The sequence below is a fragment of the Amblyraja radiata genome, chromosome 1 (assembly GCF_010909765.2).
Source record: "Amblyraja radiata isolate CabotCenter1 chromosome 1, sAmbRad1.1.pri, whole genome shotgun sequence".
Lineage (NCBI taxonomy): Eukaryota > Metazoa > Chordata > Chondrichthyes > Rajiformes > Rajidae > Amblyraja > Amblyraja radiata.
This window is the reverse complement of record NC_045956.1, coordinates 110,548,793-110,564,486: the sequence shown is the minus strand read 5'-3', so window position 1 is coordinate 110,564,486 and position 15,694 is coordinate 110,548,793. Positions and strand designations below refer to the sequence as shown.

General features: G+C 40.3%; 1 protein-coding gene across 1 annotated transcript in view; it reads left to right on the top strand.

Annotated features, from left to right (window-relative positions):
• Positions 1-15,694, top strand: part of LOC116977987 — a 121,862-nt gene that overhangs the window by 24,972 nt on the left and 81,196 nt on the right. The window contains exon 4 of the mRNA XM_033028939.1: positions 233-307. Within this exon, the coding sequence (XP_032884830.1) occupies positions 233-307 (75 nt within the window). The remainder of the gene's footprint in view (positions 1-232; positions 308-15,694) is intronic.

The window sequence follows — 15,694 nt, the reverse complement described above, 5'->3', positions numbered from 1 at the left end:
CTACATGTGTACAGAAACAAGAACAAGAGAATAGCTTCAAGAGTTATTTGTGACTCTTGTTAGGTAAAAATATATTGATCCTGTAATACCAATTCTGGACCATATTATAATTCTGTTGAAAATATTTTTGTCTTTGTGGCATGGATGTTAGTCCTATGTTAGATGGTATGGCAGAAGTGCCTTTGGAAATTGATTGAGCTGATATTTTTGTCTACATTTCACTTTGTTACAGGAGAGTGATTCTTCAAAGCTGAAGAGCCTGCTTTCTGTACTCCCTCATGAACGGACCGCACATGGGATTTCACTGGTAATAGAATCACTATTAAAACTAATTACAACACTATTAACTAAACTAATAGTGTCAAATGTCTAACTATTAAGATTCAGATTTGCAAGATTCTAATTAAGATAATAAAGAACAATTACCAGCTTTAACAGGTTCTTTAAATTTGGTTTAGTTTAGAGATACAGCATGGAAACAGGCCCTATGGCTCACCGAGTCTGCACCGACCAGCGATCACAATAGACAATAGGTGCAGGAGTAGGCCATTTGGCCCTTCGAGCCAGCACCGCCATTCAATGTGATCATGGCTGATCAGTACCCCGTTCCTGCCTTCTCCCCATATCCCCTGACCGCTATTTTTAAGAGCCCTATCTAGCTCTCTCTTGAAAGCATCCAGAGAACCTGCCTCCACCGCCCTCTGAGGCAGAGAATTCCACAGACTCACAACTCTCCGTGAGAAAAAGTGTTTCCTCGTCTCCGTTCTAAATGGCTTACTCCTTATTCTTAAACTGTACTCTAGTTCTATCCTATACACAAGGGATTATTTTACAGAAGCCAATTAACCTACAAACCTGCTGGGGATGTGGGAAGTAGCTAGAGCATCTGGAGAAACCCCACACAGTCACAGGGAGAATATACAAACTCCGTACAGACCGCACCCATAGTCAGGGTCGAACCCAGGTCGCATTGTAATGCAACAACTCTACCACTGCACCACTGTGCTGCCCTGCTCACAATATTATTGAAATATTTTGTCCTGTGTATCTTTTTTTAAATTTTATAAAATATTTTTTATTTATTAGAAGCAGTGTAGAAAAATATAAGCAGCGGCATATAACATAATACAGTTATTGTACAGCTTCAATTTTAATTTTTAGCTACAGTTGAGAGAAAAGAAGAGAGAAAAAGTAAGAGAGAGAAAAAGTGGTTGTGCAAGAATAGAACCCCTAGACTAACAAATTGGTGTAGCCAAAGAGTGAGTTAGTAAAAGAAATAAGAAAGACGTAGAGAAATAAAAAGACAAAAACAGAAAGAAAAACAAAAGGTGATGATATACCTGCCTCGTATCCCTCCCCACCCATCACCCATCCCGTAATTAGATTTAACTCCAAAATTGTGTTGCATCATACTATTCTTGTAATGTATCAATGAATGGTGTCAATGTCTTCAAAAAATGCTCTGGTTTTTCTGCTAAGACAAGTCTCATATTTTTGAATGTAGCGTCTCAGACATGTTTGTAATCCACATTTTGAGAGTAGGGGCAGATGTATATTTCCAAAATTTGAGTATTAGTTTTATCGCCATTATCAGACCATAAATGAGGAAACGTCTTTGAAATATTGATAGCTCAGAGCAGGCTTCTGACGCTCCGAGAATAATCAGTTCCGTGTCAGGGTCCAATTTTATTTTTAATGTTTTTGAGAAAATTTCAAAAATTCCTCTCCAAGAGGCGAAGGAATGTGTTATAGTTGCTTCTTGGAGGAGACATTTGTCAAATAGGAGATACATTTGGAAAGATCTTATTCAGTTTAGTCTTTGAATAGTAGAGTCTGTGCAGTATTTTAAATTGAATTAACGTATGTCTAACGTTAATCGAACAATTGTGTATATATAAAAGGTTTTCTTCCCATCTGTCTTTTAGACTTTTTAGGCCTAGTTCATCTTCCCAGTCTCTTCTAATTGCTTCTGATGATGGGATTTCTATATTTAAAAGGCTATTATACAAATATGATGTTAAGTTGTTTGACTGAATTTCTATTCATACATTTGTCTAGTATATCTGGCAGCAAAGTTTGGTAGTCATGTGTATATGTTTTCACCAAACTCGAGAAAGCAAAGATAATCTGCTTCAAGCTGTTCTTCTGTAAAGAAAGTGAAGAAACCCTGAACTTATGTGAAAGTTTAGTCGAATTTGAAGATATCTGAAATATTGATTACCTTTCAGGTGATATTTCGACTGTAATTCCTGAAATGAGAGAAGAGTTCCCATCTCGTAGAGATCTCCAAGTTTTTTGATTCCTAGTCTTTCCCAATAAGTAAATGTTTTATCTATAATAGATGGCTTGAATAAAGGGTTATTGGCTATTGGTGAAAGAAGAGATACATTTCTTAGTTTAAAAGTTGATTTTACTTGTCTCCAGATTCGCAGAGTGCTGTGAATAATCGGATTTTTATCATATAGTGTGTCCCTCAAATTTGTTTGGGAGAGAAGAATCGCGCCTATATTAAAAGGCGAGCAATCCTCTCTCTCTATTATTAACCATTCTACCTGTTGGCATGAGTTATCCAGCCAATAAATTACATTTTTAATATTCGTTGCCCAATAATAGTATAAGAAGTTGAGAAGAGCCAATCCGCCCGTTTCTTTGGGTTTACATAGATGCCGTTTATGAATTCTATGTGTTTTATAATCCCAGATAAAGTTTGTAATCAGAGAATCAAGATTTTTGAAAAAAAATTTAGGAAGGTATATCGGTATATCGGTATTGATTGAAATAAAAACAGTATTTGTGGGAGGAAGATCATCTTTATAGCATTTATTCTGCCTATTAGAGACAATGGGAGCGTTTTCCAAAATTAAATAAGAGCGTTTAATTTAGTAACTAAAGGCGGGAGGTTTGCATTGAATAGAGAGAGATATTTTCTGGTTACCTGAACACCCAGATATTTGAATTTTTCCGTATCAATTCTGAAAGGGAATTTTACAAGGTGTGTCAACTCTTCAGGTTTTATTGACATAATTTCACTTTTGTTCCAGTTTATTCTATATCCTGAAAAGGATATCCTGAAATTCTATAGTTATTCCATATCCTGAAAAAGTCAGTGTGTGAGGCAGGAGGCAGAGAAGGGAAACACTCAAACCCAACATGTAGGGGAGAAAGAAGAAAAAGATAATAAACAGAGAATAAGAGGTGGTGGGTTTCTTAAATGTGTATATTTTAATGCTAGAAGCATTGTAAGAAAGGCGAATGAGCTTAGAGCCTGGATTGACTCCTGGAAGTATGATGTTGTGGCGATTAGTGAAACATGGTTGCAGGATGGCTGTGATTGGAAACTAAATATTCCAGGATTCGTTGCTTCAGGTGTGATAGAATTGGAGGGGCAAGAAGTGGAGGTGTTGCATTGCTTGTCAGGGAAGATATTACAGCAGTGCTTTGGCAGGATAGATTAGAGGGCTCGTCTAGGGAGGCTATTTGGGTGGAACTGAGAAATGGGAAAGGTGTAGCACTACTTATAGGGGTGTATTATAGACCGCCTAACGGGGAGCGAGAATTGGAAGAGCAAATATGTAAGGAGATAGCAGATATTAGTAGTAAGCACAAGGTAGTGATTGTGGGAGATTTCAATTTTCCACACATGGACTGGGAAACACATTCTGTAAAAGGGCTGGATGGTTTGGAGTTTGTAAAATGTGTGCAGGATAGTTTTTTGCAGCAATACATAGAGGTACCTACTAGAGAAGGGGCAGTGCTGGACCTCCTGTTAGGAAATGAGACAGGTCAGGTGGCAGAGGTATGCGTTGGGGAGCACTTCGGGTCCAGTGATCACAATACCATTAGTTTCAATATAATTATAGAGAGGGTCAGAACTGGACCTAGGGTTGAGATTTTTGATTGGAGAAAGGCTAACTTTGAGGAGATGCGAAAGGATTTAAAAGGAGTGAATTGGGACATTTTGTTTTATGGGAAGGATGTAGAAGAGAAATGGAGGACATTTAAAGGTGAAATTTTAAGAGTACAGAATCTTTATGTCCCTGTTCAGTTGAAAGGAAAGAGTAATAATTGGAAAGAGCCATGTTTTTCAAGGGAAATTGGACACTTGGGAGAGAGATCTACAATAATTATAGGCAGCATGGAGTAAATGAGGTGCTTGAGGAGTATAAAGAATGTAAAAAGAATCTTAAGAAAGAAATTAGAAAAGCTAAAAGAAGATATGAGGTTGCTTTGGCAAGTAAGGTGAAAGTAAATCCAAAGGGTTTCTACAGCTATATTAATAGCAAAAGGATAACGAGGGATAAAATTGGTCCATTGGAGAGACAGAGTGGACAGCTATCTGCAGAGCCAAAAGAGATGGGGGAGATATTGAACAATCGGTATTCACCAAGGAGAAGAATATTGAACTATGTGAGGTAAGGGAAACAAGTAGAGTAGCTATGGAAACTATGATAATGAAGTCGATTTTCAAAGTCTACAGAGAGATTTAGGCCATTTGGAAGAGTGGGCTGAAAGATGGCAGATGGAGTTTAATGCTGATAAGTGTGAGGTGCTACATCTTGGCAGGACAAATCAAAATAGGACATACATGGTAAATGGTAGCGAATTGAGGAATGCAGTTGAACAGAGGGGTCTAGGAATAACTGTGCATAGTTCCCTGAAGGTGGAATCTCATGTAGATAGGGTGGTAAAGAAAGCTTTTGGTGTGCTGGCCTTTATAAATCAGAGCATTGAGTATAGAAGTTGGGATGTAATGTTAAAATTGTACAAGGCATTGGTGAGGCCAATTCTGGAGTATGGTGTACAATTTTGGTCGCCAAATTATAGGAAAGATGTCAACAAAATAGAGAGAGTACAGAGGAGATTTACTAGAATGTTGCCTGGGTTTCAGCACCTAAGTTACAGAGAAAGGTTGAATAAGTTAGGTCTTTATTCTTTGGGGCGCAGAAGGTTAAGGGGGGACTTGATAGAGGTCTTTAAAATGATGAGAGGGATAGACAGAGTTGACGTGGATAAGCTTTTTCCATTGAGAGTAGGGAAGATTCAAACAAGAGGACATGATTTGAGAATTAAAGGACAAAAGTTTAGGGGTAACATGAGGGGGAACTTATTTACTCAGAGAGTGGTGGCTGTGTGGAATGAGCTTCCAGTGGAAGTGGTGGAGGCAGGTTCGATTTTATCATTTAAAAATAAATTGGATATGTATATGGACGAGAAAGGAATGGAGGGTTATGGTCTGAGCACGGGACACCGCTTTCAGGTCAGGCGATGCTCGAGCCTACAGTTCATCCAGGGCTAACCTGAAGAGGGGCATCAAGAAGGCCAAGCACTGCCATAAGCTCAGGATTGAGGAGCACTTCAACAACAACTCCGACCCCGACGCATGTGGCAAGGCATCCAGGCCATCACGGTTATCAGCAGGGCTGTGCTCCCTGCTGATCACCAACCCCTCACACTCACCCCCTACGACGTGTACGTGGCACTGAGTAGGACTAATACACGTAAGGCTGCTGGCCCTGACGGCATCCCCGGGCGCGTCCTCAGGGCCTGTGCTGCGCAGCTGACAGACGTCTGGACTGACATCTTCAACCTGTCACTTGCCCAAGCAGTTGTCCCCACGTGCCTTCAATCCACCTCCATCGTGCCGGTGCCAAAACACTCCACTGCAGCAAGCCTCAACGACTTCCGCCCAGTTGCACTTACTCCCATCATCACCAAGTGCTTCGAGAGGCTGGTCCTGGCACACCTCAAAGGCTGCCTATCCCTCACATTGGATCCCTATCAGTTTGCCGACCGCAAGAACAGGTGTACGGAGGATGCCATCTCAACGGCACTTCACTCCGCCCTCTCCCACCTCGACAACAGGGACACTTACGTAAGAATGCTGTTCATCGATTACAGCTCAGCATTCAACACCATTATACCCTCTAAACTGATCACCAAACTCGGTAACCTGGGCATCGACCCCTCCCTCTGCAACTGGATACTGGACTTTCTAACCAACAGACCCCAGTCTGTTAGGTTAGACAAGCACACCTCTTCAACCCTCACCCTGAACACCGGCGTTCCACAGGGCTGTGTGCTGAGCCCCCTCCTCTACTCCCTCTTCACCTACGACTGCACACCTGTACATGGTACTAACTCCATCATCAAGTATGCAGATGATACAACGGTGATTGGCTTCATCAGCAACAACGATGAGTCGGCCTATAGGGAGGAGGTCCAGCTTCTAGCAGCATGGTGCGCTGACAACAACCTGGCCCTTAACTCCAAGAAGACCAAGGAGCTCATTGTAGACTTCAGGAAGTCTAGGGGCGGCACGCACACCCCCATCCACATCAACGGGACGGAGGTGGAACGTGTTTCCAGCTTCAGGTTCTTGGGGGTCAACATCTCCGATGACCTCTCTTGGACCCACAATACCTCAACTCTGGTCAAGAAGACTCACCAGCGTCTCTTCTTCCTGAGGAGACTGAAGAAGATCCATCTGTCTCCTCAGATTCTGGTGAACTTCTACCGCTGCACCATCGAGAGCATCCTTACCAACTGTATCACAGTATGGTATGGCAGCTGCTCTGTCTCCGACCGGAAAGCACTGCAGAGGGTGGTGAAAATTGCCCAACGCATCACCGGTTCCTCGCTCCCCTCCATTGAGTCTGTCCAAAGCAAGGACTGCTCTCACCCCAACCATGGACTGTTTACCCTCCTACCATCCGGGAGGCGCTACAGGTCTCTCCGTTGCCGGACCAGCAGGTCCAGGAACAGCTTCTTCCCTGCGGCTGTCACACTACTCAACAATGTACCTCGGTGACTGACAATCACACCCACCCCCCCCCCCCCCCCCCACCCCCCCCCGGACACTCCTCCCACAGGAAAAACACTAGGACTGTATGCATGTAAATAGATTTATTTATTGAAATCATATTCTGTGTCGGTTTTCCAGGGAGATGCTAACTGCATTTCGTTGTCTCTGTACTGTACACTGACAATGACAATTAAAGTTGAATCTGAATCTGAATCTGAATCTGAATGCAAGTAGATGGGACTAGGTGAGAGTAAGTGTTCAGCACGGACTAGAAGGGCCGAGATGGCCTGTTTCTGTGCTGTAATTGTTATATGGAACCGAATTCCTCTGTAAGATTCAATATATTTGGAATACTTACTTGAGAATTGGTGATATATAATAATACATCATCTGCATATAATGATATTTTATTATTGGAGTATTTAGAATTATAGCCGTGAATGTTCGGATGTACTCTTATACTTTCCGCTAGAGGTTCAATCGCAAGGGAAAATAACAGGGGTGATAATGCACATCTCTGTCTATTGCCCCTGGATAACTGGAATTTAGGAGAGAGTATATGGTTAGTCAGTATTCTGGCAGTCGGCTTATCATATAACAGTTTTATCCATGAAATAAAATTTTCTCCCATCTGAAATTTTTACAGTACTGTAAAAAGATATTTCCATTCTACTTGGTCAAATGCTTTTTCTGCAGTTAATGAAATAGTTGAGAAGTCTTCTTCTTTAGTTCTGTGTGAGTACATTATGTTAAAAAGGCATCTCAAGTTATTATACAAATGTCTTTTGGGTATAAACCCCATTTGATCCGAATGTATTAATTTATTAATCTTCTTGCCAAAGTTTTCGGTAATATTTTCTGATCTGTATTTAACAGGGCGATTGCTCTGTATCATCCCGGGTCTTCTAGATCTTTATCTTTTTTGGGTATAAGTGTGATAGTTGATTCAGCTAGTGCTTGTGGTAATGTCTGTTAATGCGTATGTATAAAGGTTGTATAAACGCGGGGAAATTACCTCGTAAAATCTTATATAAAATTTGTTACTAAACCCGTCTGGTCCTGGTGTTTTACCGTTCTTCAGTGAATTGATTGTCTCTTCTATTTCTTTAATTGAAATCTGTGCTCCTAATTCAAAGGTTCAAAAGGTTCAAAGGTTATTTATTGGTCATACACCTAGGTGTCGTGAAATGCTTCTTGCCAATGCAGCACATAAAGAAAGAATACAGACATAACATTAATAAGAGATTTAAACATAAAGAACATCCCCCCACAATGGCTCCCACCATGAGGGAAGGCACAAAGTCCAGTCCCCAACCCCAGTTCACCCATAGTCGAGCCAATTGAGGCCTCCACAGTTGCCTCTACGGAGGCCCGATGTTCCTGGCCGTTCTCGCCGGGTGATGGTGCTCCGGCGTCGGGAGAATCCTCACAGCGGCTTGGGACACCTGGAACGGCCGCTTCCGTACTGGAGGCCGCGGCTTCCAAAGCCAACAAGGCCGCGCCGGTTGGAGCTCCACTACTGGCGATCTCGTCGCGAGATCCCAGGCTCCCGATGTACAGTTCGGCGCCGCCGCCCACAGCTGGCCGCTCCACAGACCCGCAGCTCCGCGATGTTGTTCCCGGCGGTCTCAGCTCACCGGAGCTTCAGCGCGGCGACCCAGGCAAGGCATCGCCCGCTCCACGATAGCGCTCCAGCGCTGTGCCGCTGCCGAAGCCGTGGTTCTGGGCGGTCCCCGACAGGAAACGCCGCTCCAGGCCCGCTGGTAGGCCGCGAGGACGGGTCGAAACTGCAGCCCGGAGAAAAGCTGCCTCTCCGACCAGGTAGGGACCCTGAAAGGTAGTTTCCCCCTTCCCCCCCCCCCCCCACCCCCCCACATAAAAAAGTCTAGAACTCCAGAAACAAAAACACTTTAACTAACTAAAAAAAAAAAAAAAAGATGAAAAGACAGACAGACAATTCCTCTTGTTCCAGTGGATTAAGTGTTGGACGTTTACAGTTATCAAGAAAGTTTGTAACTTTTCTCCTTTCTGTTGATATTTTGGATGTATATAAGTTTTGATAAAATTGGGCAAATCTTTCATTAATGTCTTTTGGAAGCGTTAACAATTCACCTTTATCTGATATGATTTTTAGAATAGTATGGTCCTTTTCAACTTTTCTCAACTGGTGTGCTAAAAGTTTGTGTGGTTTGTTGCCGAATTCGAAATTTTCATGTTTTGTAATTTGAAATAATCTGATATCTCTTGCAGATAGAATTTGATTTAGCTTAAATTTTAATATTGCTATCTTGTTGTGTTTATCTATAGTCGGATCTATCGCGTTTTCTAAATCAAGTTGTCTGATCTGTACTTCTAATTGCAATTGTTCCGTCCTATTCTTTTTATTTTGATATGCTTGATATGAAATGATTGAACCTCCAATAAAAGCATTAAAAGATTCCCATAATAACGAGGGTGAAATACCTGTGGTATCATTGGTCTCAAAAAAGAGTTCCATCTGGTGTTTTAAATATTTACAACAATCCGAATTATTTAGTATTTGAGGGTTAAACCTCCAGAATGATTTTTTATTAAACATTCCTTCTAGTTTTAAGGAGAAGGTTAGCGGAGAATGATCGGAAAAAGTACTATTATGGTACTTGGGAATAATTTTGTAAGGTATTAATTTAGTGTCCACTAGAAAATAGTCAATACGTGTATAGGTTTTATGTACTGATGAGTAAAAGGAGTATTCTCTTCCTGATGGGTTTGCAATCCTCCATACGTCTGTTATATTTGTATTTCTTATATACATACTTAAGAGTTCACTGGATTTTGATTTTGTATTATATCTCTTTTGTTGAGCAGATTTATCGAGGTATTGATCCAAAACGCAATTGAAATCTCCCCCAATTATCAGGTTTTGCTGGGTGGAATCTGAAATTATATTCAAGATTTTATTAAAAAATTGTGGGTTGTCAAAGTTAGGAGCATAAATATTTACCATAGTAAGTGGAGTAGAATATATCTCCCCAGAGACTATGACATACCTCCCATCTTTGTCTGCAATGGTGTTTTTATGTTTAAATGGTATGCCCTTATGGATTATAATTGCAGTGCCTCTGGATTTGGAGAGATAGGAGGAGTGATATGTTTGACCGATCCAATTGGCCTTCAGCCTGGTCTGAGCTTGAGCTTTAAGATGCGTTTCCTGTAAAAATATTATGTCGGCATTAAGTGATTTTAATTGGGCAAGAATCTACCCCTTTTAATTGGCTCGTTAGCGTCCTTAATATTCCAGCTACAAAATGTAATTCCTCCAGTTTTCTTCAGAGGGTCGTCTTGCACTATAGCTTACATTGATTCCTTTGTTTCAGATGGTGCAACACAATAACTCAACTTTCTGGGTGTTGGGTGGGTGCTCCCAATTTCAGACCTCTAATGGTATATCCCAAAGAAAGGTGCCCTATAGAGAAAAAGCGAAAAAGGTGCTAAATAACATGAATTATACAAAAAAGCAGTATTTAAATATACTGTGTGAAACCACCAACTGGTGGGAGAATTTGTGTGATCTTCCGGAGATGTAAATCTCGTTTAGCTCCGCCCCTTACAAACTAATATTGTAGAAAAGAAAAAACAGGCCAGAACCGGATATTATATGCACAGAAAAAACAACAGAACATGTACTGTAAGTAGTTCATCTAATAGGTTGGACTAAATAGGTATTTACTATTTAAATGCTGTATTTAAATTAAAAGAAAACGTTTTTTGCTTATTAATAACCCTGTTTTAAACAGTGTCAAAGACTGTGAAATTGTGAGTAATTTCCTCTAAGAGGATTACATTTCTTAACTAGGTCTAAGTGGGTATTTACTAGTTAAATACCAAATTTAATTAACAAAATATCGTACTTATTGGTATTCGTATCTTAACCTCATACTCGAATGAAAATCATCTGGCTTGAAGGGGTTAACTGAAAACTGAATCACCGGCTTGCCTGCCCGCCCGGCTAATTTCAGTCTTTCTCTTACTGGCTCCTCACATCTACAAGCTCCGGCGGCTCTCTCTCGCTTTGGCCTGGCAATTTCTGGAAGCTCCAGATTGCCCCCACAAATAGATATTAAACATATTTATGATATATATACCGATACAATGAATATTGACTAGAGGTCATAAATCTAAAAGCTATTCAGTATTAACTTTAAAGAGGAACGGATTGTTATTAGGTTATACATTAGGTTTTAGGTTAAAATAAATGGTTTAGTACGATTGTTAGTTTTTTATGTGTTAATGATATAATTAATTACATAATTTGTTAGCAGATTATTACGTTCCGATCGGTTTAATTTGTTTTCTATGCTGCATAATTCAAGCGTCTTGAACCTTTTCTTAGTAAACACAAGGGCCTTGAACATTCTATCCGCTTACATTCCAATCTATCAATGATCAGAGTGTCTAGACATGAGCACGTGCGAGTTTGTCGGCCATCTTATCTGCAACTTTTATATCTTTTTATGTAGAAAAACATATTCTCTCAATCTACCCCTTATAAATATATATAAAAGGTATACATTAAACATGCGGTTTAGCCCACGGGATCAGTAAGCATTCAGTAGCCCTGCTAATCAAACAGAGCCGTAGCATTCTACTATCCTTTAGAGTGCTTTTTTTTAAAGTCCTGGGTGTATTTGAATGCGGCTTCTGGGTCAATAAAGAAACGCTCCGAGTCTTCATATGTGACCCTCAGTTTCGCGGGATACATTATTCCATATCTCAGGTTTGGAATGTCTCTAAGGATCAGACGGGTCTTCGTAAAAAGGGCACGTTTCTTCACCACCTCTGCTGGGTAATCTCTGAAGAATCTTATGCTTTCTCCTTCAAACATCAGGTTTTTTTCCAATTGTCACTCTTCATAATGTCTTCAAGAACTGCTATGTCATTAAATTTCAGGATAATCTGTCTTGGTGGAGCTCCAATCCCTGAGCGTGCTCTCTGAACTCGATGTGCTACATCAACTTTAGGTCTCTCAGAGAGATTGAATACCTGTTGAAGTAAGTTGGCAGTGAAAACCTGAGGGTCTTTTCCAGTTTCCTTCCCTTCTTTCACTCCAACAATTCTTAAGTTTTGGCGTCTGGACCGGGCTTCAAGATCTAGGCATTTGTCAGTCATTCTGGCCAGTTGCCCAGAAACTATGTCTATGTCTTCCTTCATTCTTTGCATTGTATCAGACACGTCCGTAGTTGTAGCTTCCAGATCTTTAATAGCTTTGTTTTGTTTTTTTGAAGTAAGGAGAACAGGCTCCAACTTTTTGCTGAGATCTTCTTCAACCCGTTTGATTTCTTCTTGTAAATCTGTATTTACTTCTTCAATGCGATCTTGTAGAATATCGATTTTTTTCACAAATATCCTTGTTCCCGACATCCATTCTTGTTTCTCACTTTCCCAGCTGAGTAGTCAACTTTCCCAGCTGAGTAGTCAACTGATTAGTCAGAATCTCACCAAAGTCCTTTGCCATAGTTTGTCTTAAAGACTTGTTCTTTTATATTTTCTTTCATAGTAGCAATAAGTCCTTCTCCTTCCGATTCCTCCTCAGATTCTTCAGGGGTTGTTTTCTTAGACTCTTGAAGGGTCAACAGTCTGGTTCTTGGTCTTGTCTGCGATACAGCCGGTAAATTCCGTTTTTGCATTTAAAAATACCAGTATCTCGTCGGTGTGCGACGATTTCTGATGACGTCACTTACGTGACATCAGGTATCTGCTGGTGAGTATTTTTAAATTGGTCCCGTTTTTCCTTTCAGGCTTTTTAGCGCTTTTTAGCGCATTTCAGGAGCGGAGCTAAAGCGGGTGCCTGCTTCCTACTCCATTGCGCCACCGGAGGTGTAGCTAACCCCTTTTAATGTATAACTGCGCACATTGCATAATTCCCCAATATGGCAATCCTTTTATTGTCTGATGTCATGTTAAAGCATTATTATATATGTAGCTTTCAAAAGGGATACAGATCTCGAGAGCAATCAAAGTTTCAGGCTTAAAAGGAGAAATTTAATACTATTCTGTTTCAAAGTTAATTTTAGTTCAACAAGAATATGTCTGAGAATTGTCGGAATTATTTTATATGAACAATTGGGCAGTGCACACAATTCCAAACATTCTTGTTCAGTGAGTTCTCATAGCTGCCCCTGTGAGACATCTGCAATCAGACATTAGTTGTCACATAAAAAAGCAGTGTTGGAGTAACTCTCAGGCAGCATCTCTGGAGAACATGGATAGATGACGTTTTGGGTCAGGACCTTTCTTCAGTTGTCACATGTTTTAACTGAAGATTCTCATTACAAGAGTAGTTGTTGGAGGGATCACTTTTCTCTCCCTGTTGCAAAGGGGGTGTTGGTTATTTAAACACGAATGTGGAAAGGGTTTCAGTGTTGGGGGTCAGGTTAGAGTGAAGGCTTTGAAATTGAAAACACAGACAATGAACAGGGTGTCAACTTGCTGTCTATTTTTACAATTTGAACACCAAATGGTGTTAACCAAACCTTCCAAATGAATCTTTGGTTCCTTTGAGAATTGACAACATAGCAATAATTTCAAAAGCCAATGTTGGATGAATCCTTCTGATTCATCACAAACCCTTCAGCATTTGACTAGGCACAAAGATGACGATGGATCTTGCACAAAGTAACCCCAACAAACTGCATTGGCTATGCAAAATGTGTTTGGACAAGATAGGCAAAATGTGTTTGGACAAGATAGGCTACAGAAACGTGGGTTCTAGGGTAAAATGACAGCAAAAGATTATTGGCACAATGAAGCAGATAAATAATATGTATATATATTTTGCTGTGTTGTTTTGAAGAAGGCCAGCTATGCCATGTTCAATAGTACGTGTAAGGCTGGTTTTGTATTCTATTTTTCTACTTGATTTAAATGCACTATTTAAGAGAGGGATTGAGGGGGGCTCTCTCAGGCGGGGGGCTATACCTGCCATTTATTTTTGTTCATAACTGTAATTTAGGATTCCCAAAGTGGGATTTTGAGCAACCTTACGTAGTTGCAACCACACACAAGTGGGCTTACCCAGGAGAGACCTAGTCACATCTCTTCTCCTTTTTATGAGGAGCTGGCACATCAGTTTGTTAGGGATGTCCAGCTGGGTTGGTTAGGTAGGAAGTATCCTTTTTTCTTCCTTTTCTTTTTCTCGTCTTGTGTGCAAAGTTTTAATGTTCACGGATTTGTTTGTTTTGCAAATGTTCTTTTATGTAAGGAGTAATTCCGCAGCATTGCAGTCCAGTAAATTGTATTGTGAGTATAGCGGACATTCACAGGCCAACCGGAGTAAGAAACAAAAATGGTACAGAAAGCAACTAGTGGAATACACAATGAAGGATAATGACTAATTTACAGATTGTAAGCTATAATGTTCATGGTCTAAATCACCCTATAAAGAGGAGAAAAATTCTGAGTCAACTTATAAACCTAGGATGTGGAGAAGCATTGATACAGGAAACTCATTTGGTGGAAACTGAACACAAAAAGCTTAGAAGAGAGTGGGTGGGTGAGGTATTTAGCTCCTCCTATAGGAAAAGGAGAGGGATGACCATCCTTTTCAATAGAAATTTAGTTTTCTCCGTAGAGAAAGTGCTCCTAGACACACTGGGGAAATATGTAATGGTAATTGGCACAATAAGTGGGAAGGAAGTATCGATACTAAATATTTATGCACCAACGGAAGATGATCACTCTATCTTTAGAGACATTGCAAATATAATTGCAGAAAATGCCAAAGGTATGATAATACTTGGTGGAGACTTTAATCCTGTTCTTGATGAGAAGCTGGATAGATTACCAGATGAGCACAATCAAGCCAAAAATTCCAAAACACTAAATAATATGCTTGAGGAGTTAGGATTAGTAGACCCATGGAGACATAAAAACCCAAGGGGGAGGGACTATAGCTTCTTTTCGAACGTGCACAGGAGCTACTCACCCATAAATATGTTCTGTGTCCCCAAACAATATATATATAAAGTTGTAGATTGTAATATAGGCTCAATAACAATCAGTGACCATGAGCCCATAATTCTCACCCTGGACCTAGGAACAGAAAAGTGTTCTCTCTCTGGAGAGCAAACATTTCTTTACTGACTGATACTGTAGTGACTCTGGAAATTATGAACTGTATTAAAGAGTACTTTGATAACAATTATAACAGTGAAGTAACACCATCCACTCTTTGGGATGGCGCGAAAGTAGTAATAAGGGGTAAAATGATCGAAATATCGAGTAGAGTAAGAAAGAGCAGGCTGAAGAAGCAATCTGACCTGGAAAGTAAAATAAAGGTATTAGAAGTAGAACATAAAAATAACAATAAAAATAAGAATCTTTTAAACGAACTAAAACAAAAAAGATATGAGTTAGAAGAGCTTTTAACATACAAAGCGGAAAGGAGCCCTGCGATTTTCAAACCAAAAATACTACGAGAAGGCAAATAGGGCTAGTCGCCTTTTGGAGTTTCAGCTGCGCAAGGAGCAAGCTAATCGAGTGGTTTCCAAAGTTTCACACCCGACCTCTAGAAATCTAGTTTCACAACCACTAGAAATTGCAGAAGCGTTTGCATCCTTTTTTGAACAACTGTACGACTCTCCTGAAATCATAGATAAGGAGGAAAAAATTACAACTTTCTTTTCTGGATTAAATATACCTTCCCTTTCCCAAGGAGAAGCGATAAATATGACAACACAAATAGAAGAGCGGGAAATAAAAGAAGTCATTAAAAAAATGAAAGAATAACAAGTCCCCGGGGACTGATGGGATTCCGGGAGAGTTTTATAAGTGTTACAAGGATGAGCTCTCTCCGATTTTGGCCAGTTTATAATTATGCCCTGTCTGAAGGTAACCCACCTAAATCATGGGCTG